This window comes from Ursus americanus, chromosome 14 (assembly GCF_024610735.1).
Source record: "Ursus americanus isolate L20-20 chromosome 14, mUrsAme1.1.p, whole genome shotgun sequence".
Classification (NCBI taxonomy): domain Eukaryota; kingdom Metazoa; phylum Chordata; class Mammalia; order Carnivora; family Ursidae; genus Ursus; species Ursus americanus.
The window spans coordinates 45,207,296-45,230,325 of NC_142140.1; the positions used below are offsets into that span (position 1 = coordinate 45,207,296).

The 23,030-nt window shown below is 51.2% G+C and overlaps 1 protein-coding gene across 10 annotated transcripts in view; it reads left to right on the plus strand.

Annotated features, from left to right (window-relative positions):
* EPS15L1 (epidermal growth factor receptor pathway substrate 15 like 1) overlaps nt 1-23,030 on the plus strand; it is a 94,562-nt gene that overhangs the window by 22,976 nt on the left and 48,556 nt on the right. For all 10 annotated transcript variants that reach the window (XM_045778838.2, XM_045778840.2, XM_045778845.2 and 7 more), the window contains exons 2-12: nt 81-122; nt 313-402; nt 856-903; nt 2,692-2,787; nt 3,467-3,529; nt 6,461-6,586; nt 10,128-10,187; nt 13,353-13,586; nt 18,381-18,538; nt 21,285-21,441; nt 22,077-22,162. In XM_045778838.2, the coding sequence (XP_045634794.2) occupies nt 81-122; nt 313-402; nt 856-903; nt 2,692-2,787; nt 3,467-3,529; nt 6,461-6,586; nt 10,128-10,187; nt 13,353-13,586; nt 18,381-18,538; nt 21,285-21,441; nt 22,077-22,162 (1,160 nt within the window). The remainder of the gene's footprint in view (nt 1-80; nt 123-312; nt 403-855; nt 904-2,691; nt 2,788-3,466; nt 3,530-6,460; nt 6,587-10,127; nt 10,188-13,352; nt 13,587-18,380; nt 18,539-21,284; nt 21,442-22,076; nt 22,163-23,030) is intronic.

Sequence of the window (23,030 nt, forward strand, 5' to 3'; positions counted from 1 at the left end):
GCTTTGAGAAGATGACTTTTTTTGGGGGGTGGGGTGGGGTGTGTCAACTTTTGACCAGTGTCTGTGGTTTTCATTTACAGATTCCCACTGGAAATCCATTATATGAATCTTATTACAAGCAGGTAAGTTTCACTGGTGTCTTTTTGGATTGACTTAGAGAGGGCGTGTCTCGGGAGGCGCACACCCGAGTAGAAGCCAGTTTAGTCCCTTTCTGTCCTCCAAGTGATCAGCCGGTAGCCAGTGCGCTGTGGGCTGCATTATCTGCTGTCTATTTGCTGAGGCCTTGTCTCAAGAGTTGTTCCCCCATTCTAGGTTGACCCGGCATACACAGGGCGAGTCGGGGCGAGTGAAGCTGCGCTTTTTCTAAAGAAGTCCGGGCTCTCAGACATTATCCTTGGGAAGGTATGTGACGACAGATAGTGACCTCTCTTCTGAGGCCACCCTCAGGGCTGCCCTGGCCGCTGAAGACCAGACCCTTCTTCTAGGGGCTATGCCTCCTGGGGAGTGGGCTGGCCACTGGGAGCCTCTTGGGCTGTAACTGGTGGATGTTCCACTTACTGCTTGGGCAGCTGACAAGAGGCCTGAGGCCTTTTGGGATCTTGACAGCTTATGGGTTCATTTTGGCTTTGGAGCCAACTAGACCTGGGGGTTCTCGAGACTCTGCCACTGACCAGCTGTGTGGCCATGGGCAGCAGGTCATTCACCTGTTCCAAGTTTGCCGCCTCACCCACAGCTCAGGAACGGCCACGCCAGCCGACGCGTAAGGCCCACACCGTGCTGGCAGTGGCTCCTGTTCTGTGAATAAATGGGCAGTGATAGGCAGTTGCACTCATGAGCATTTTTGTGTTTCCGCAGATATGGGACTTGGCCGACCCAGAAGGTAAAGGGTTCTTGGACAAACAGGTATATATACATGTATATACACATACACACAGAGCAAGTGGAGGGACTTGGGCCAGAGCCCCGCAGGCTGGGTCGCCTCTGCACTTCCTTCCTTGTTACCACCACGGAGAAGTATTACTAGGCATGAGTGCGGCTATCAGACTATAAACACGGGAAGGTTTCATTTTGAAATAAAGGTCTTTTGAACACTTGGAGCATCTTTCATAGTTAGTGTATCTTTTAGTATTTTGTGTGCTTACAAGTGATGAAAATGTTTTCAAACTGATCTATTTTGAAATAACTTAAGACTCATGGAAGTTGCAAAAACAGTTCAGAGAGTTCCGGTGTATCCTTCCTCAGCTCCCCATAGCGAGAGCTGCTTACTGACGTCACCATAGCATGATGCTCAGAGGCCAGCGTGGTGCTAAACTAGAGGCCTTGCTTGGAGCTGGCCGGTTTTACGTGGACTTTTTTGGGCGGGGGGTGGTGGTGGTGGTGTGTATAGTTCTGTGTAATTTTATCACTTGCACAGATTCATGTAATGATCACCAGAGTCGGGACACAGAACTGCCTGGCCCCCAAAAGAATCTCTCTCGTGTTGCCCAGCGGTAATCACACCCTAACCCCTGGCAACCCACTGGTTCCTTCTCTAGCATGATTTTGTCATTTTGAGAATGTTCTGTAAATGGAAATCTATAGTACTTACAAATGATTTTAAATGGTCGTATTTTAATTTAGTTCAGTTTTCCCCCAAACTGTATCCCAAGGAATGTCATTCCTGGTGTCCTAGTGTCCATGATCTGATCCATTGGGAAAGCACTATCCTTTCCCTTCCTTGAGATTCACACTGTACGTCTGCATGTTGAAAGATTCTGAGGATCCTTGTGGACGAGAAACCTGTTAACTTTGTGTATTGCAGCTCCTGGAAGCTTTCTCACATCTCCTTTTCTGTACATTCCACACGGGCATTCTGTGGACATCAGTCTGAGAAAGGCTGATCTAGCGCTTATCTCTTTGAGGATGTTTTTAAAACTGTAATTGTGTTTATAGCTTTAAAACAGTTCATGTTCTCAGGCTATTTGATCAATTAAAAAAAATTAGATGATGCTGTGTGAGTCCACTAAGCCTGTGGCATGGCCGGCTCTTGGTTAGGAGAAGGGTTGGGAGGAGCAAAGGCCCCTGATGGCCTAGTTCAGGTCTTTTAATGTGGATCTCACCTCACCATGGGGGGCGAGTGGGAGAGACTATCTTCAGCAAGGCCGAGGGGATCACAGTGAATCGTGAGTGTTGGTTCCCAAACAACTATGTCTATTTCAAACCCTTTTTAAAAAGTCAACACATATTTGAATCATCATTTATTTATAATCTTAAACTCTAGGCTGCTACTTATCTAATTTAGCACATTCCTAAATGTTGGGAGCTCATCGTTGCTTAAAATACATTTATTTGAGGGCGCCTGGCTGGCTCAGCCAGTAGAGCTTGTGACTCGATCTCAGGGTCATGAGTTCAAGCCCCATGTTGGGCATAAAGCTTTCTTAAAAAATAATAAAGGTATAAAAAATACATTTATGTGAAATTTAGCAGTGTCCAGAGTGCAATGGACTGAGTCCACTTGGCATATTCATTTAAACGGTGCTCCCAGGGGGAGATCTGTTCAGCTTGACACTTTAAGTGACTTTTGCACATTGAGTCTTCATTGTTGCAGTGAAGTGAAGTCCCTCTCTCCCAAAGCCCGTGGCTGCAGACAGTTTTCCTCCTGTCATGGCCAGCCGGCTAGTGTTTATACCTCCCTCTTTTTTGGATTTGCAGGGTTTCTATGTTGCACTGAGACTAGTGGCCTGTGCACAGAGCGGCCACGAAGTTACGTTGAGCAATCTGAATTTGAACATGCCGCCACCTAAATTCGTAAGTGTCAAAATCCTGGAGTTCTTTGTGCTCTTCTAATATCATCTGTTGATCTGTGTTTTCTCTCTCTCTCTTTTTTTAATCAAGGTGGAATTCATACAACCTAAACTCACCATTTTAAAGTGAACAACTTAGTGACATTTAGTACATTCACAGTATTGTACAACCCGCCCCCCCCCCAGTTCCAGAAGGTGTTCATCAACCCAAAAAGAAACCCTTTACCCACTAACTAATCACTCATGGGATTCCCCTCCCCCAGCCTGTGGCAGCCGTTCATCTCTCTGTGTGCATGGATTTGCCTGTTGTGGGCATTTTATGGAATCATAGATCTGGCTGCTTTCACTCAGCATCATATTTCCAGGGATCATTTGCTCTGTAGAGGATATCAGTGCTCGGTTCCTTTTCATTGCTGAGTCACATCGCATTCCGTGGTCCATCCATTCCTTTGTTGGTAGACATGACAATTCATATTCTGGGATTTGTTTGCACACCTGTTTTAGGTCTCTTGGGTCTGTACCTCAGAGTGGAATTGCTGGGGCTTATAGTAATTCTGTGTTTAACTACTTGAGGTCTTTCCCCATTTTGAAAGCACTTTGAAATGTGTGTCCTTTGCACACACAACATCCTCTGTAGTTGAATTCCGTGCCAGCCACAGCAGACTGTTTCTCTTCCTTTATAGCACGACACCAGCAGCCCTCTCATGGTCGCACCGCCATCCGCAGAGGCCCATTGGGCTGTGAGGGTAAGTGACCCCCGGCGGCGCCCCTCACCCGTCCTTCATGTGCAGTTGTTTTAGCCATTTATGGTGTTCAAAACGTTGCATGGGATGATTGTATCTATTCTGTTTCAGAGTGAGTTTGCCACAGAATTTAACCAAGACACTCTTTCAGATTAAAATCTTTTGAAATGGCCGTGACCTTTTTGGGCGTTGCCCTGCTAAGGCAGTTAGCTGAGTTTCAGGCAATGGATTCTTAAAATTTTACAGTTATATTTTGCATTTCTGGGTCGCGTTCTGTGGTTTTTCCTGCCTGGGTTGGTTAATCAGGATAGAAGGGGCAGTTGTGAGAACTTGCAAGTGTGAGGAGCTCCAAGTTGCGTCTGTAGCTCTCGCTTTTATTTCTAGACCGTTGTTATTCCTTTCTGATGCTCTCATTGCTTTTTGAAAAGCTTCTCTCTGTACCTGGGGGGACGGTCTCCATGTCCCAAGTCTTTCTAGAAGCAGCAAAGAAAGACACGAGTGGTAACCTCTCATAGGGTCAGAGTTAGTGCTAAAGGAAATGAGTGTGGGACATGGAGATGGTCCCCCAGATACTGAGACCTCCTCACTCCTCAGTTGTAAGGAGATTGTCACATTTTCTCACATTTATTTGGCTTAAGTACTGACATTAATAACAGTTTTGCTATAAAATAAAGAACCCCTCCCCCCGCCCCACCTCAAGTACATTTGTCCTGTTTTTACACGGTTTTTCTGTTCCATCCTTGGAAGGGTTTGGAGAAGGGGAGGTTTGTGCAGGGACGGGGCAGGAGGAGACCTCACGTGATCCAGGAATGGCAGAGTCCCCTCTGGAAGCGGCTGAGCGCTTGGCCGGCGGCAGTCACAGTACCAGAGGAGTTCCTTCTTGGTAGTCCAGTTGCACGGCACCTACTTCGAAAAAGAGCTGCTTTGTTGGAAAACGATGCCAGAGAGCTTGTATTCCTTGAACCGTTCCCGTCCCTTTCTGGCAGGGCTGTGTTGGGACCTCATGAGACGGGCTGGCGCTGGAGGAGGCTGCGGGGCCTCTCACGGGAGGCTGGGCAGGCTTGGTGCTGTGATGGGGGTAGACTCTCTTCAAGAGAAAGTCAGCCGTTTCCGTCAGAGAAACGTTGACAAAGCTGAAGTGCCAAATGTTCTTTCCGTTGGGAGAGCTGCTGGGTTTCTCAAAGCAGCGAGCCGGTGGGCGGAATTCCAGACACTCAAGGGGGACACACGGCGCTCACCTTCTCCACGCTTCCACTGCCTCATGCGTACGGTGTCTGCATGCGCTCTCCTTTCTGTTTTCTTTTTAATTGTGGTAAAGTATATGTGACATGAAGTTCACCATCTTGACCATTTTTAAAAAATATTTATTTATTTTTGAGAAAATGCGCGTATGCCCGCGCACACACATACGGATGTACACACGCATAGAGGGGAGGGGCAGGGGAGAGAGAATTTCAAGCAGACACTGTGTTGAGCAGGGAGCCCAACGCAGGGCTTGATCACTCAACCCTGAGATCATGACCTAAGCCAAAACCGAGAGTCAGACACTCATCCGACTGAGCCACCCATCTTGACCATTTTTTTTTAATAATAATTTTTTATTATATTAGTCACCATACAGTACATCCCTAGTTTTTGATGTAATGTTCCATGATTCATTACTTGCGTATAACACCCAGTGCTCCATGCAATACGTGCCCTCCTTACTACCCATCACCGGCCTATCCCATTACCCACCCCCCTCCCCTCTGAAGCCCTCAGTTTGTTTCCCAGAGTCCACAGTCTCTCATGGTTCATCTTGACCATTTTTAAGCATACAGTTCAGTAGCGTTAGGTACATTCACACTGTTGTGCAGCCATCTCCACCGTCCATCTCTAGAACTTTCTCATTGCTCCAGACTGAAACTCTGTCTCCATTAAACACTAACACCCCCCTCCCCTCCCTGCCCCAGCCCCTGGCGCCCACCAGTCTACTTGTCCCTGAGAATATGACTCCTCAAGGGACCTCATAGAAGTGGAATCATACAATACCTGACCTTCGGTGTCTGGCTTATTTCAATCAGCATGAGGTCCTCAGGGTTCATCCGTGTTGTAGCCTGGGTCCAAATCTCCTGTTTTTGAGGCTGAAGAATATTCCATTGTGTGGATGCCCCACATTTTGGTTATCCATTCTGTCGACGGACGCTTGTGAGGGTTTCTTAGTGCTCCCTGTGGCTCCAGGTCGTGGGCAGAGCAGGTGGTGAGGGATCTGCCACCCCCTGGGTCCAGTCACTGTGCGTTTCGTTTCCAGAGGAGGGCAGACTGCCCCTGTGCAGACCCGCCTCACCGACGGCCCCTTTTACACGCCAGCCGCATTTCACATTTCACAGTGGCTGTAGCTGCTACTCTGCGTTGTAGGTCCTGTTCAGACCTCTCTGTTCATGGGGAGCTTTTATTGTTTATTTTTTTACTCTGAGAGGACTTCCTGTTCTTAAAGTTGATTTTGATAATTGGTTGCTTAAGTCTTTGGTTTATTTTTATTTTTGGTTCTTGAGCTCTTTTAGTTCCGTAGGTTGATATCCAGATTTAGATGTTAGTCTTAACGAAAACCCATTCACACTTGCATCTTTCTCGTCCTAGCTCGCTCCTAGGAGGGAGGTAGGAGCGATCTTTGTCTCCCAGGCAGCCCCTGTGGTGGAGAGCAAGGCCCACGGCCAGGTCCTGTCTCCCATTGACCTTGGCTGCCAGGTTCATAGCTGCCAGGTTCATAGTTGCCAGGGAGCTCTTTCCTTCAGGTCAGATGTTCACTCTGAAACTGCTGTAAGACATCCTGTGCTTTTAGGGAGGCCAGTGGCAGGTCCTTGCCTGTTTTCATTCAGCTTCAGGTCAGAGCTCATTTTGGACTCTCCCACAGGTACCCTTTTTTTACTCACTCAGGCTATTTTTTCCAACTAGGTAGAAGAAAAGGCAAAATTCGACGGAATTTTTGAAAGCCTCTTACCCATCAATGGTTTGCTCTCTGGAGACAAAGTCAAGCCAGTCCTCATGAACTCAAAGCTGCCTCTTGATGTCCTGGGCCGGGTAAGTGGTTCTCTCACATCCTGCGCTGCTGCTGACTTCCATCCGCCCCAAGCTTGCTCTCCACGCACATGTATGAGGCTTTACACACGGCCATGCACCGTTGGGGCCTTTGTAAGAGCCGATGCGCATGGAGAACTTGCTATGGTCAAGTTGGCTTAGGGCCCCATAGATGTAGCTCACAGATGCTCTCCAGCCTGTGTGGGCCCATTGCACGCCTGGGGAGGCAGCCTCAGAAGCGAACTTGCTGCCCAGGGCCCAAAGACAGTCAGAGGTGAGATTTGAACCTGGGATTTCCCCTACTCTGTGTGCTTCTGGGGAGAAGTACGGGAGTGTATGTCTAGAACTCTTTGCTTCTTTTCTATTTTTTTTAAAGATTTATTTATTTATTTTAGAGAAAGAGAGCCCATGAGTGTGAGGGGCAGAGAGAGAGGGGGAGAGAGAATCTCAAGCAGACTCTGCACCAAGTGTGGAGCCCAACATGGGGCTTGGTCAGACCTGAGCCGACACCAAGAGTTGGATGCCTGTGCCACCCAGGCACCCCTCTTTTCTATTTTTAATTACTTTTTTCTGGCTATGAGCTTCAGATAAAGGTACTTTAAATTTGCAAGTTTAGAAAAAATTTTATGTGTTCTCTTAAAAAAAAAGCCCTTAGTTTTGTTCCTATTAAATACAAGGTTTTTAGATACAGCTTTCTAGTCCAGACTGTCTTCCCTCCAGTGAGGTTTGCATCACGGCCCCTTGTGCTTGCTCTGTCCACAAAGCCCAGTTCCACAAGGCCGTCCCTGCTGAGTTTCCCGCTTCGCACTGAGAAGGGATGGATGCTGTCATCTGTATGGATTGGATGACAGCGACGTGGCAGGCACAGGCCCAGAGCAGGGGACTGAGCATAGTCCCTGCTGCCCCGGGCGACCCCTGGGGGTCTAGCTCATGACATTTAGTAGAACTTTTGGGAAAGGTGCAAATTCTTGTCCCTTGGATTCACCTAATAATGTTTCTGTTTGAGTATGACTTTTGTGGACTCTGACCCATTTGATAGGACCCAGGTAGAGCCCATCTTAATACTTTGTTTTGAAAGAAGGCCACTAAGAAAGGGGACTCTCTCAGATCCCTTTGTTCCCTCTTGGCTGTGGCATGGTGTAGGTGGAGCTCTGTGATGGGGACCAAGCGTCTTCACAGAGCATGAGTTCGAATCACAGCGGGATGGGGCGACCCTGGCCTGCACATTGTGTGCGTTTATTTAGCAGTCCTTGCAGAACACCTGACAACTGGATGTAATCCTATTCTAGAGCCAGATCCTGAATAAGACAGAGAGGCTGACAGAGGTGGAGTGTGCATCATTAGAAAGGGAACTGTGGCTGGGAGGGGCGCATGCTGCAGATCTGCCCGGGCTCCAGGTCTCGTGGCACACGGGTCGCTTCTCACCTGCTGCGCTCGCCTTCCCTCCTTTTCTGCACACGCGAGCCTTATGTGCACCCATTCAAGCATGTACATGTCCATCCGCGTCCATGCAGCCATGCACGCACTTATCCCTACCCGCACACGCATGTGTTCATGACTGTGCACCCATCCATCTGTGCTCCCGTCTCTCCGTGATGCACACGTCAGTGCACTTGTGTGTCCGTGCATTCGTGCTTGTGTTCATTTGTCTGTGCATCTGTGCACCAGCCATCCATTTAGTCATTCAGGAAGTTTGGAGTCTGCTCCGGGCCAGGCCTTGTGCTGAGCACCGGGAAGATGAGGATGAAATTAGATGTAGTCCAGGAGGTCAAATAAATAAATAATGGTTAAGATCATAATATTTATCATATTTATTGAGGGCTTACTAAATGCCAACCCCCGTTAGAGCACTTTGCATGAATGAAGTCCTTCAGGACTTGGAACTGCCTTGTTATGGATGATGTCCCTTCCATTTTCTAGATGAGGAAAAGGGGGACTTCAGAGTGGCCAGTACGCTTCTCGGGGTCTCATAGAGAGGGGAATGGGGCCCTAGGTGGTCCCCAGAGTCCTCATTCTTCCCTGGTGACCCCCTACTGCCCATTGCCTCCCTGATAATTGTGGTTCTGCCTGGTGAGGACAGTGGCAGAGGGGGCACAGGGCAGGCAGGGAAGGCTTCCTAGAGTAGGCATTTCTGGGTCGTGTCCTCCAGAGTGAAGAGATGGGTGGCTGACGATGGGAGAGGAAGGCCAGGCTCATGACTGCATGAGCAGAGGTGTGCTGGGGAGGGCTGGTGTTCTTACGAGGTACTTCTCCCCCAGGGATGTTCAGCAGTATCTGGAGACGGTTCTGGTTGTCCCACCTCAGTCGGGTGTTGTTGGCATCGGTGGGTGGAGGCCGGGGACACTGCTCAACACCATGCGGTGCCCAGGTCAGCCCCACCACAGAGGGTGACGCAGTCCCGATTGTCAGTGGTGCTGAGGTGGAGAGGCCCTGGGTGGGGAGAGGCGCGGAGCCAGAAAGTCTTGTTCCAGTCCTAGTTCCCCGAGCAAGTGCCATATCTTTGGAAAAGTTACTCTTTGTGAACCTCTGCTTCCTAAATTGAAGCCAGAGGCATAAAGCATTCAGCCTGATGCAGAATGCCTCTGAAAGGGCATCTCTGTGCTTGAAGGGACTGTGAACGGTTTGGGCTCCCTAGAGATCAAGGTGGAGCCCCTGGAAGCTGGGCTGCAGTGCAGGGACCTGCGTAGGGCACCGAGGGCTCCATGTGCCAGTCTAGGGGACAGGCTCAGAGTGTATTCTAGAACAGTCCCCGTGGTAACCCTCGGGAAAGGGTTAGAGGCAAAGAGGCCAGCTGGAGGCTGTGGCCTCTGTCGCGTATTAGAGAGGCCCAAGTCAAGGACAGCAGCAGGGCTGGGGAGGAGGACCTGCACATGAGAAATGTCCCTGGGCTGATGTTGCTTATGATTGACCTGAGAGGGGACCAGCACGTGAAGCACCACGCTTGGACACTAAAGTGTCTGCTTAGCTCTGGGCACTGGCGCCGTGCCCAGCATTGCATGATGCAGGCTGGCCTGCTGGTTGGGGGTGGGGCTGACTTGGGTCAGGAAGCTGGTGCTTTGATTGTACTTTAGAAAATCTGACACCTGGCCTTTGACCCAAAGTAGGAACCTGGACCTGCCTGCCTCATCCTCAAGGTGCTAGGTGGGCCAGGCATGCTTGGTGGCACCATCCACCAGTGGTAAACGCATACCCACGGCCCTGCACAGGGCGAATGGCGGGGGGCTTGTGTTCGGAGCAACACCTGTGCCGAAACCAAAACATTTTTTCTATCTGAGAATTCCTTGTAAGAGGGTAAAGAAAAAACCAAGGTGGACATGGTTATAATTATGATCATTTGTTTGAGAAGATGAACATAATATAACAAAAAGGATCTTGGAATTGACGATGCTTCCTCAGCTGATGGATTTTCAGAGAACCCAGCGACTGGTTCTCAGATGCATTGTTATTGCCTCGTCTTAACCCTGCTATGCACCGAGCACTCAGAATCTGAGTTCTGGCCCACATGCTTCCCTCCCCAGTAAGCCTTGCTCTCTTTCCCTTGCAGGTCTGGGACCTCAGTGACATCGACAAGGATGGGCACCTGGACAGAGATGAGTTTGCTGTGGTAGGCCCCTGCTGTGACTCTTTTTTCCCACTCTGCTGAGGAGGGAAATGTTTCTCGAGTCGTGCTTTTTTTTTTTTTCTCTGATTTTTAAAAAGTGTTTATTTTTATATACTTTGGATTTAAAGAAAAGCGACAGTAATACAGAGAATTCTTTTGAATACCCTTCAGTCACATTCCCCAGTGATATTATGTTACCACATTGCTTTATCCTCCTCCCTCCCTCTCTCGCCGTGTGTGTGTGTGTGTGTGTGTGTGTGTGTGTGTGTACACCTAAAATTTTCCTTTGAGCCATTTTGGAGTTAGTTGCAGACACCATACCTTTTTGCCCTAGAATACTTGAGTGTGTATTTCCTAAAACCAAGGTATTCTCTTATATACCCAGTGTCTAGTTCAAAATCAGGAAATTAACACTGGCATTGTCTAATTTATCATACTACCTATTATGTGTCTTATTGTATAGTTTCTACGTTAATATGTCGCTCTGTATTATCAAAGGATATTATTCAGACCCTGGTAGTTGTCCCCAAACGTCCTTTGCAGCAGAGAAGTTCCAGCCTCCTGTGTTATATTCTGCAGCTCCGTTTGTCTCTGTCTCATGGGCATTTTGAAGAGCGCAGGCCAGCAGTTTGTAGAGTGTCCCTCAGCTTGGGGATATCGGCTGTTTCCTCATGATTCCTCATGTTTCCAGGCCATGCACTTGTGTGGGGCAGGACCCCACTGAGGTGATGCTTGTTTCTCTTGGGGTCCGTGCTGTCGGCGGGACCAGTGATACTTACCCCATGTTGTTGACATGGTATCAACCTTGATTGCGGTCTGTGGAGGCTGCAGGTTTCTTCCTGCAGCGTCACTCTCTCCCTGCGTGCTCAGTCTCTTGTGGGAGACATGTGGGGACTGGACTCCGCATTACTCCCCACCTCTCACCTGCTAGTTTTCAAGCCCTCCCAGGAGTCTCTCCCGATTGAGTGAGGATTATGGTGGTTGCAGGACGAGTTTCTAATTCTGGCACTTCTTGCATGTTTTCTAGTTAGCCTTCTACTATAAGGAACTGGTATCAGAGTGGAGTCAGGGCTGCATCCTGTGTTCACGGTTTATAATCTTTTAGTGGCGTGATTTATTTTGCCCTTTGGGAGCTCCTCCCAGCTGGCTCCTTTGTCCTTCGGTCACATCATTGTCTGAGCACTTGCTTCCTTTGGCATAGTGGGATGCTCCCGGCTCCTCCCGTGTATTTCCTGCCCCAGCCCTGTTTCTCCAGGGAGCCCCGGTTCCATGTAGTGGAGAATGATGTTAGAAACCAGGATGTGGGCTCTGGGGGCTCTCAGTGCCCCTGGGGTGCCACTGCTTTCAGGACCTTCAGTAGACAGAGCTGGAAGTACGCATACATGTGGATGTGCCCAGCAGGTGCCCCAAGGCACCACCGTCTGCTTTCAGGTCTGCTTATGTCTGTGCCAGAGCCCTGGCACTCCTGCCCTCTTCTCCTTTTAATGGCGGTGGTGTGTCTGTGTGTTGATCAGGGCTCTCCTGTCCTATGGGCTGCCTTCCCATGCAGCTGCTCCCTCCGCACCCCTGTAGCTCCCCACCTTCCTGTTCAGCTGCCCAGCAGCCAGGCTCGTGTCCTCGCAGGCCAGTCCTCCTCACCCTGGGCCTGTGTCATTCTTTCTCTCCTCTCATTCTTCCCTTCCCTCCACCTCACAGCTTTGATCTTTCCCACTCATGGGATTTATTCACTCACCTTGTTTCCTTAAATCTCAAATGAAGTAGAACAAAGTAGCTTCTTATAGTTAGGGGCAAGTGTTTTATTTTTATTTTTTTAAGATTTATTTGTATATTTATTAGAGAGCGCATGCACACAGGGAGTGAACATGAGTAGGGGCAGGGGGAGAGGGAGAGAGAGAATTTCAAGCAGACACCACACTGAGCCCAGAGTCCAGCGCAGGGCTGGATCTCAGGACCCTTAGATCAGAACCTGAGCCAAAATCAGGAGTCAGGCACTCAACTGACTGAGCCATCCCAGGTGCCCCTATTATTATTTTTTTACTGTGGTAAAATATATAGAACATAAAATTTACCATCATAACCATTTTTAAGTGGGTGGTTCAGTGGCATTAATACTTTCACATGGCTGTGCAGCTGTCACCACCGCCCATCTCCAGGACCCGTCATCCTGCAAAATTGAAACCCTGTCCCCTTTGAACACTGGCTTCCCCATCCCCCAGTCCCTCATTATTTAGTTTTTGTATTTCCTCTGACTGCATTGGACTTGAGGTGTGTGTATCGTTGAACTGGTCTTGGGGTGATCCCCAGGAATGGTTTGGCGGGCCCAGAGTGAACCCGAGCACGTCCCCCTCTCTTCTCAGGAGCCTCAGGAGCCCCGCGTTTCCATTCGTGTTTTGTTTTTATCATGTCCCATCATTTCAGCCGAGATTTATATTGTTCTGTAAATGGGTCTTAAAATTGTGTCATTTGGGTTTCTTTTCATCACTCTCTGGGTTTAACATTCTGTAGTGTTTTTAAGTGATGGTAAATTTTACCTGTGTTAGCGATCTGGTCTGTAGTCACATAGCAGCTTAAGGAATATTTTTAAGTGGGAAGGGTTTTAATGTTGGTTCGATTTTTGTGACTTTTTTTTTCTCTTTTAGAGAGAGGCGGGGTGGGGAGGGGCAGAGGGAAGATGGAGAGAGAGACTCTTAAGCAGGCTCCACGCCCAGCGTGGACATGACCCCAGTTGAAATCAGAGAGTCACCAGGGACCCCTGGTTTTGTTACACTTTAAAATGCACTTAAATCTTTCTATTAGACAGTTTCTTTCCTCTGCCTGCCTGAAGCAGGAAGTACACACGGTCGCAGAGTATCTTTAGACTTCCAAATTCCAATACCTGGAGGCTCACCAGCCCTGGAGCTGTGTGGTAAAGGGACATGCGTGAAGTCTGGCATGATTGAATTCCTTTTGGGCTCATGTTGGTCTTACATTGATTAAACACATCTTGGAAAAATGATGCATTGGAAGAGAACGCATCAGGAAAGGCTTATTTTTTAAACTGTTCAGCTTGGAAGTGACCTCGAAAAGAGCAGTCTCTGTCCTGTCACTGCAGTCCTGGAAAGAGCTGCCCTCTCCTCGCCCATGGCCTGCGGCTGGCCACCTGAATGTAATTCTCTTTCGCATTCAAAGGCGATGCACCTGGTGTACCGAGCCCTCGAGAAGGAACCTGTGCCCTCTGTCCTGCCCCCATCCCTCATCCCACCTTCCAAGAGGAAGAAGACGGTGTTCCCAGGTGCTGTGCCTGTGCTGCCCGCCAGCCCCCCGCCGAAAGACAGCCTGCGCTCCACACCTTCCCACGGCAGCGTCAGCAGCCTGAACAGCACGGGAAGCTTGTCTCCCAAGCACAGCATCAAGCAAACACAGGTACGGGGCCCTCTGTGTGCGGCTGCTTCTCAGAGCCGCCATGTGCACCTGTAAAGTCCCAGCCAGGTGTTCCTTGGGAGCAAGTTAATTTGGGACCCCAGAAAGTTAACATGTGTGATTATGGTTTTTATTTTTTATTATTTATTTTTTTTAAATATTTTTAAAATATTTTATTTATTTATTTGTCAGAGAGAGCACAGGGGGAGCAGCAGGCAGAGGGAGAAGCAGACTCCCCACTGAGCAAGGAGCCTGACGTGGGGCTCGATCCCAGGATCCTGGGATCATGACCTGAGCCGAAAGCAGACGCTTAACCGACTGGGCCACCCAGGCGTCCCCATGATTACGGTTTTTTTTAAAACAATATTTATGGTTGGTATCTTCGTCCGTTTGAGTATAACGGAGTACGATAGACTAGGTGACTGTGACAAGCATTTATTTCTCACAGAAAATCTGGAGGTTGGGAAGTCAGATTCAGGCACTGGCAGATTCAGTGTCTGATGAGACCCTGATTCCGGGTTCACAGATGGTTTTCTCGCCATGTCTTCACGTGGTGCAAAGGACGAGGGAGCTCTCTGGGGCTTTTCTATGGTGGCAGTGATCTCATTCATGGAGCTCCACCCTCATGACCTAATCACCTGCCAAACGCCCCACTTCCCAATACCATCACATTGGGGCTAGGGTTTTAACATACAAATTCTGGGGTGGGGGCACAAACATCAAGGGATTCGAAGTTACTGTTCTCATTCATTTGCACACAAATACCACCCTTCCTCAGACACACTCAGCTTCCTCCCACCTCTGGCTCTCTTCTCTTGTCTCTGTCCCTCCTGCCTCAGGCAGTGCCTCTGCTGGGCAGGTGCATTCCCAGATCATACCCCAGCACTTGGCATCGTGAGGCCGCTCACGTGGGACACCTTAGCAGGAGGCTCGGGCGTGACCACAGCAAGTGTGCCCTGCGCTCTGTCCACCCTGCGTTCTAGATTTCCCATGCCTGGCCTGTTATGTAGTTAATTATCTGTCATCTGTCTCTTCTTCCCACATCCCTCCGCTCACCTTCATGAGAGCAGAGTTAGTTCTTGGTTATAATCTCAGTGTCGGAGAAATCTCAGGTACTCTGATGCTCGGTAAACATGAGGAGTGTCAGGTGAGCAAGGGAGGCATCCGTGTCTTGTTAGGAAGACAGCGTGGGGGCTCTGACTCCCAGCAGGCAGTGTCTTACGTATCAAAAAGACCTTTCTTGTTCTGGCAAATGTAGCACACCATAAAGGGCTCTTTTATAAAAAGGCACCTTGAGGTGACCTAAACATGCAAGAATGTGACATCCTGAGTTCCATCCTGCGTCATGCTTTGTGTTTTGCCCCATTTGTGGCTTCAAAGGGCAAGCAGTGCAGGTGACGTTAAGAGGGCCAGCCGGCTCTGCTATGCAGGTTCGCATATGAGTAGAAATGGGAAACCATCTTGTGTTGGTCTTGGTCTGTCAGTAAGTGACACTGTCTGCTAGGAATGCCTGTGGCACTCACTTGGGCCCCTGTGACTTATGGTGAACCCCCGCCCCCTGACACTTCCCAGATAGAGCAAATGTCTTTGCAGCTCTTGTGAGAATTGTAAAATGTACCTCGGCAACAACGATCAGGAAAATTTGCGAAACTAAGGTCGGTGACTCACAAGTCCTGCGGAGTGCAAGTCACACCGGGGCCACCACAGCAAGGCCAGGTCTAGAGAGCAAACTCGGGCACGGGGCTCTGCCTTTTTGGGGTGGAGCATGGGGGTCTAGGGTGTCTCGGGTTCACTCTTTACTGGTGAGTTTAAAACATAAGTGTGGGAATGAAAGCATGGGAAGGGAAAAGGGGGGTCACTCAGGTGGCCAGTTATTGAGGCCACCCTGGCTTTCCCAGGGGACTGTCATGGGCTGGCCTGGCTCTTTCCCTAGTTGTGTGGCTAGCGATGTGTTCATCTGAGATGGGTATTTTTGAAGGGGGTGCCTCAGCAATCAACAGCTTAAGGACAGGCACTTAAATTACAATCAGAAGACGAATTGTCAGGCACTTAACGCTTCAGAAATATGTGATCAGATGGTGATTCTCTTGCATGTGACATACTTGTAAAGTTAAGCATTCTGCTTGGTGTTGGCGGGGAGGGGGGGCGGCTCATTTCCTAGGAGCTTGCCGCACCGTAGAGCGAGGGTCCTCTCAGAGAGGGTCAAGGTGGGTTGGTCGGGGAGGAGAGGTGCTTGCACAGCCCCCGTCACTGCCCTGGCCGCATGGAGAGGCACAGGCGACAGGGCTTCCCCTCCAGTTGGTGGGTGTCAGTTAACAAGCCCAGTGTCCAGATGGCCCAATCTGGGCATCTTCATCAGCTCAGCAGCCCCCCAGCCGTGCCCCACACTTCCTGGGGATGCCACAGTGACCATGGGACTGGCCTCTGCCCTCCTTAGGGGGATAGACAGTAAGCATATCAATAAACTAAGGAAAGTTAAATAGCTATGAGAAGCAGAACAGGGCCTGGCCTGGAAGTTTGGGGTGAGGAGAGGGGTGTGCTCCTGCTGTAGATGGGGTCAGCTGGAGGGTCACTAAGGAGGTGAGAGCTGATACCCGAATGACAAAAAGCCATCAGAGGACTAGCCTGTGCCAAGGCTGTCTAGTGGGGACCTCTAGAAACAGGAAGAAGGGTGGGATGGAGTCAGAGAGGGGGCCAAGGCTGGTAACTTAGATCTGCATGAGCTGTTCTTATTAAGCACTGTAGGTTAGGTTAGTGGTGACGGCTTTTGCTGACAAGGAAGCAAGTAGGGTCAAGGTTGCTGGCAGGTGCAGATTGACCAGCGTGGTAACCCCTGTCCATGATGAACTGGTGGCCCTTCCCAGATCCTGGGAACACACTGCTGATTGCAACTAGACCTGTTTTACCAGGGACCTCTATCTGGCTGGGGGTGGGAAGAAGCGGGTGCATTCCCTTACCCAAGGATGGGGGCAGCTGGTGGAGTCACAGACATGAGAGCGAGCAGTTCTGGGAACCCACAGTCACCATGCCATTCCCTCCCCCACTTCTCTCATTGCCAGCCTAGGGCTGCCAGGTCCTGTCGTCACAGCCAGCTGTGGGGTGCAGCCCCTTTCAGCCACCGGGCTCTCTTCCTATTTACTGGGGGCCTGTGGCTACTAAGGCAGCCTTAAACCCAGCCCTTTCTGGGAGACCCAGCTGCGAGGAGAAGGCTGTCCCATGTTGGATTTGTAGTGAAGTAGGCTTCTGAGTGTTGCTGTCGATATACTCTGAGACCCCAGAAATCAGACAGCAAGCTCATTTTGTGTGCACGTTGAATGTTAGGATTTGTGTCTTCCCAGAGTTGTAGTATCTTGGGATTTGTGCAGCATAGAAACCGTTGTCTCTTTCAGCATAGCTTGTCTGATCCGCTCAGGTTTCTTGGCCTCTGAGGTTTAGCTTACTCCAGCCACTGGACATAAAGACAGCAAGCCTCTTCTTCGTTAGAGATCCTTTATGTGCGTCTTTATGTCTTCTCTGAGGTGGCTTACAAAATTCACATAACGTGACAAGTAAAGTGCAGGAGGTCTCTCTCGTTATCTGAACTCCTGCTGCCTAAGCCCCTGCTGTTTGAATTTGGTCCATAGATTCTGATAAATCCTTGCTGGACTAACTTATTACTCCCTATCCAGAATCCTGGAACTGAAATGATCCGGGCAAATGGTGTCCCTTGCTTCCCACCCTTGCTTTCTGGATTCCCATTGCTCGCATCAGGATCATGCTGGATTTGGATAATGAGGGAGACCTGTTCAGAAAGAGCGGCCGAGGAAAAGCGTTTCTAGAAAAAGGGGCAGAGGTGCAGTGGAACTGGGTTCAATGAGTATGCCAAAGGTCAGAGGTGACATGTCCAGAATTAGCAGCTGAAGGGGCCCTGATGCCCCTGTATTAGGAGGTGCATGGGCCCTGATGGCCATTCGGTGGCATTTGCCCTCTCATGTAGACCTGAGCAGGCAGCGGGGGAGGTCACACGTGCAACAGGTGGCCAAGCCCTGTTGCTGCCGAAATGGCACTATCCGGGGCTCGCAGATAGTCTTAGCTCCATCTACCGGGGCGGTGCCCTCGAGGGTGGTGGGGCCCTTGCAGATGGCAGGCATGTTCATCTGGGGCCCCAGGTCCCCTGCCAGCACCTGAAGGCCCTGGGTGCCTGTCCATCCAGCAGACAGTTTTCACATCCGCCTCATTCATTCCCCGTCATTGTCGGTTGTGCGCTGATACCTCATGGGTACGCTGCTGTGTCATGGGGAATGGAGTCAGGGACGAAGGACGGAGTACAGAATCCTGAACGGTGGGCACGAGAACTCTGGCAGCTGCAGAGAAGTGTTCACAGGCAGAGGACAAGAGGACCAGGAAGGCTGGCGTGGGAGCGGAGCTGGTTGGTTCTTAGGAGACTGTCCTTCTAATGTAGGCCATCAGGAGGGTCTTGCCTGGCACAATTGGACCCCCTCGTGGAAGGAGGTCATCAGCTTCCTTTCGAGCCCCTTCAGCCTGCTCGGTCTTTACCTCCCTGTAAATACAAGGAGAAGGGGGATCTGCGATGGGGTGGGAGAGGCTGACTGAGTGGTGTTCACTGCTCTCAGCCTCGGTTTCCCCACTTAGCGAACGGGGCTCCTGTCTGCCCTCTCGGTTCATGGAGTCGTTCTGCCCACATGCACAGAGAAGCGCTTTAATAGTCCTCCTGTCAGGAGCGCATGGAAGCGCTTTAATAGTATGTGTTTATGGTGATGAGAAGCTAGAGACCAACCATTTTGAAACCCCTTTCAGCCAACCGTGAGCTGGGTGGTGCCGGTTGCAGATAAAATGCGATTTGACGAGATATTCCTGAAGACCGACCTGGACCTGGATGGCTATGTGAGTGGCCAGGAGGTGAAGGAGATCTTCATGCACTCGGGCCTCACCCAGAACCTTCTAGCACACATTTGGTAAGGACGGGTAGCTGGACGTCAGCTCGTCCGGGCCTCCTGTGTGGAGGTCGTGGCTATGGGAAGCTCTGAGGGGCCCCGAGGAAGAGAGGCTTGTGCTTAAGGAAGGGCGAGTGGCTGTCAGGGCGTGGCGGTCAGGGGCACCTGTCCAGTGCTGCAGCAGGCCTCCACGTCTGCCCGGGCGGATGGGGGCTGAGTGAGGTAGGAGTGTGAAGGCCCTTTCCCCATATCCTGGGCACGGCAGCTCACTCTCCGCCCGTTTAGTCCCTGGGGACAGCTCTGGGGTGATTTGCTTGAGTGGCCAGGGCTAGTTCTTGCTGGTGGTTATGCTGGTTCTAGCGGGAGACCCAGCCTTTGCCACAGCCAGTTGGGGTGCAGACGCTTGGCCCTGCCCCTGTGGGGGGAGTGTGTGGTATGTCTCCAGCAGCTCGGGTAGAGCCGCCCTGGGCAGTGGGGGCTACGGCCACCTCCCCTAAGGAGGCCTGTGAAGGTCAGGGACTCGGCTCCCATCAGGAGGGCGAGCGGTCAGCAAGACTCCGGTCTGCCCCTCAGGGCCAGTCAGGGAGCAGGCCTCACCCCCACTTTCCTTCAGGGTGGACCAGACCAATCTTCACAGCACTGGGATGGCTCCTTTTGTAACTCTGTCCTCAGGGCTTGGGGGGCTTCACTTGGGAGTCACAAGGAGAGCATTTCCATATAATTCTGGAGAGGTGAACCCCTCCGAAGAAGAGCAGTGAAATTTAGCATGTTACTGAGTAGCTTGGGGAAGTAACTGTCCTTGGCAATAATTCGTAGATGTGCATCTTGTGAGGGGAGGCTCCAACCTGAGAAAACAGGCTGTCCCTTCAGAAGGCGTATGTACCACTCAGACTGACTCTGGTCAAACAGAGTCAAGCCGCTGGGGGAGGCCAGCTGCTCCCGACAGGTCAGGGACAGTCATTCTCCGCCCCTTCAGCTCCAGTGCCCCCTTTTAGGGCCAAGGAAGTGCACTGTCCCCTTTATCACCTTGGAAGTGGATGTGTGTGTGATTCAAAGGCAGCGAAGCCGCATCCTGATCATAGCACAGGGACAGTACCTCAACCGTGGCGCAGTGACAGGGAGGTGACAGTGAAATCACCAATATACTTGCATTAAAAGAAGGAATGCAGAAAGCGTTGCGTGTAAGGGAAAAGGCAGGGTGAGCACGCTCTAGAAGAGCCGCCGGGAAGGTCGCACAACGGTCTGGGTTTGGCTGCACGTGGTTGGGGGAAGGGGGCATCCCTGGAGCGCAAGTAACATCGCTGGAGCATAGGTAACACACCCCGGGGGCCGGCAGGGAGAAACTGCAGCCAGGGGCCTCGTGCGCACAGCCCAGGAGCCAGAACGTGCTTGTGCTGCCGTGGGTGGAGGCTGGCCGAGCACCGCATGCAGGCCTCGGAGCCCACGCTCCTTCAGAGACGGGAGGAGGAGGGGGTGGCAGAGGAGAGGCCTCAGGCCCAGGGGCAGCTGTGGGCTGGGGGTGCAGCAGGACCGGCCCTGGCAGGCAGAATCCGCACACCTCACCCTCAAACGGCAACAAGAATGAAGAGGTCTTAAGTCAGCCTTTATTGGTGCCATTCGGTGGGGTCTCTGTGCCCCCCACGGCCCCGGTCATTGGCTGTTTGGGCCCGAGTCTGTGCACCATTTCCGGCTGTCTGCTTTGTGTTAGAGAGTGATGTCATCGCTCTGCCGTCACCATGCGTGGTGGGAAGTGAGGCCGCCTGTTGAGGGGCCGGCGGAGACATTTCTGCAGATGTGGAGGCCTTGTCCAGCTGCGTGAGACTTTTCTTCCTGTAACGACCAGCTCCTGGTTACTGGGCTGGTTGCAGAGCTGCTCCCCCAGGCTTTGCAGGAGCTCCGGGTGCCGCTGGCTTACGTGCTGCCTTGCCCGTCTACCAGGATGCCAGAAGGCCACGTGAGCAGGGACACCTTAGCAGTGAGGGACTGTCCTGTGCAGCATGGTCAGGTGTGGCTTTCTGGGCCCCCTCGCCTCAGGACAACAACCCTAAATGCTGTTGCTGTCATCCCCGTTGAAAGCCAGCAGCCCAGGCTGCTCTGATAAGTGGGGCTGGCTAAAGACCGGAGGATGCCCGCTTGGGTCCCGCTTCCATGTCCACCAGAATGGCTGCTCTGTATTGGAGCATCACAGTCCCCCATCCACACACGCCACAAAGAGCCGGTGGCATTTCTGCTGATTGCTGATGAGGTCTTCCCAAAAAGGCCCACCACCTCAGCCTGTGGGGTGGGGTTTGGTGGTTTTCCAGCCAGGTAGGCCCCCCTTCCTGTCCTGATGACCCTCTCCTTTTTTTTTCTTAAAAGATTTTATTTATTTGAGAGAGAGAGACAGACAGGGAGCGAGAGAGTATGAGTAGGGTGAAGGGCAGAGGGAAGTAGACTCCCACTGAGCAGGGAACCTGATATTGGGCTCAATCCTGGGACTCCAGGATCATGACCTGAGCCGAAGGCAGATGCTTAACCGACTGAGCCACCCAGGTGCCCCCTGACGACCCCCTCCTTAACCAGTCTTTGGGCAGGGTGCTCGGGTGGGGGGTGTTGGGACTGCTGTCCGGGAATGGGATGTTCAGTAGAAAAGGAGTTGCTGCTGTGCCCTAGTCTTTGTATTGTCACTGTTCATTTCTTAAAAGGATGGGTTCTGTGATTTGTACTTACCACGCAGGGCCAAATTCTTGCTTCTGATCTGTAATTAACATCTGCACATTTCTCCCAGGGCCCTGGCTGATACGAGGCAAACGGGGAAGTTAAGTAAAGACCAGTTTGCATTAGCTATGTACTTAATTCAGCAGAAGGTCAGTAAAGGCATCGATCCCCCTCAAGTGCTGTCACCCGACATGGTCCCGCCCTCAGAGAGAGGCACTCCCATCCCGGTGAGTACTGCTGGCCACACCCCGTCCTGTTCATGTGGTTTCCCGCAGCCTGCCACCAGGTGGCGGCAGTGGCCTGTGTGAGCTGGCCAGTGCCCTACCGTCCTTGCCTAACTTCACCTGGCCCCGGCCTTTACCAGGGGCCCAGGGATGGGTCTGGGGGGTGTGTCTGGGCCAATGGGATAGTTTTCCAGGCAGGGTGCTGGCCCTTTTGCTACTGTGAATTGGATATACACCATGACTGTAACCCTCATACTAGGACTTACTAGGACCTGCTGGGCAGTAGGGTCAGCTTGTCAAATTTTTTTTTAAGGTTTTATTTTTAAGTAATCTCTACACCCAGTGTGGGACTTGAACTCACAACTCCAAGATCCAGAGTCACATGCTCCACCAATTGAGCCAGCCAGGTGCCCCTCAGTTTGTCAGTTTTTTTTTAAGGGAGGGGAGGGGCAGAGGGAGAGGGAGAAAGAGAATCTTTAGCAGGCCTCATGCCATGCGTGGAGCCTGACGTTGAGCTCAGTCTCACAACCCCGAGATCATGACCTGAGCCAGAATCAAGTCGGACGCTTAATTGACTGAGCCACCCAGGCGCCCCTCAGCTTGACAATTTTTAATTTTCTCTCTGAATTTGGTTCCAGGACGGTTCAAGTTCTCTTGGATCAGGGGAATTTACTGGTGTGAAGGAACTCGATGACATCAGTCAAGAGATCGCCCAGTTACAAAGGTGTGTTAGAGCTCCTTCCCCAGAGAATCTGAATCTTACGCCGGCCCTGTCCCAGCTGTTACCACAAGTACCAGAGGCTTGTGAGACATGCAGCAGGTTGACCATCACAAGTTCGTACAGCAGGAATGAAGTGCTGCACATTCCCCTGAGTCCCTGAATTGACTTACTGAGCTCGAGTGATGACATCTGCAGTAGTCTCAGTGTGGTGTGGCCTTGGGGTCTCAGGCAGGTTGTTGCTAGGCAGCCCCGGGCCCTCCCCCTGACCTCAGGAAGGCCTTGCTCTCCCTCAACACATAAAGCGGCTGAGTCTCAGGTGGCAAGTTAATGGTTTAGGACCAACAGCTAAACCGAGAGAGCCTTCATGTCCAGGTTCCTGGCTCCTCTCTGTGCCTACTGCCTCAGTTTCCCCATCTGTAAACAAGGGCTTTGGATGGGTGGGATGTCTGCACGCTCAGCATCTGGCATAAAGAAGTGCATCCATTTCCTATATGTCCCTGGGATCCTCTTCAAAGCAGCCACCCCTCACCAGTTAATTCTGAGGGAGGGCACTGAGCAGAAGGGCCCAAAAAGCACTTTGCCCTCTGTGGGCAAAGTCCGTGAGGGCATGTTGAGCCCTCCTCACCCTGGGCATCACTCTGCCTTTGTCTTCCCTCTGCTCTGGGGGCTCAAGTGGTCTCACTGGGACTGATGCCTCATCGTATCCACATATTCCACCCACACTTGAGAGGAGGGGATGAGGTCGGGGGCACAGTCACTGGGAGCCAGCTGGGTTCTGTGGGTAAGGATGGAATTGGGCGTTGAGAAGTTGGCGCCGAGAGAATACACCGTTTTATAGCCATGCTGTCACTCATCTGTGCTTTCCTGAAAT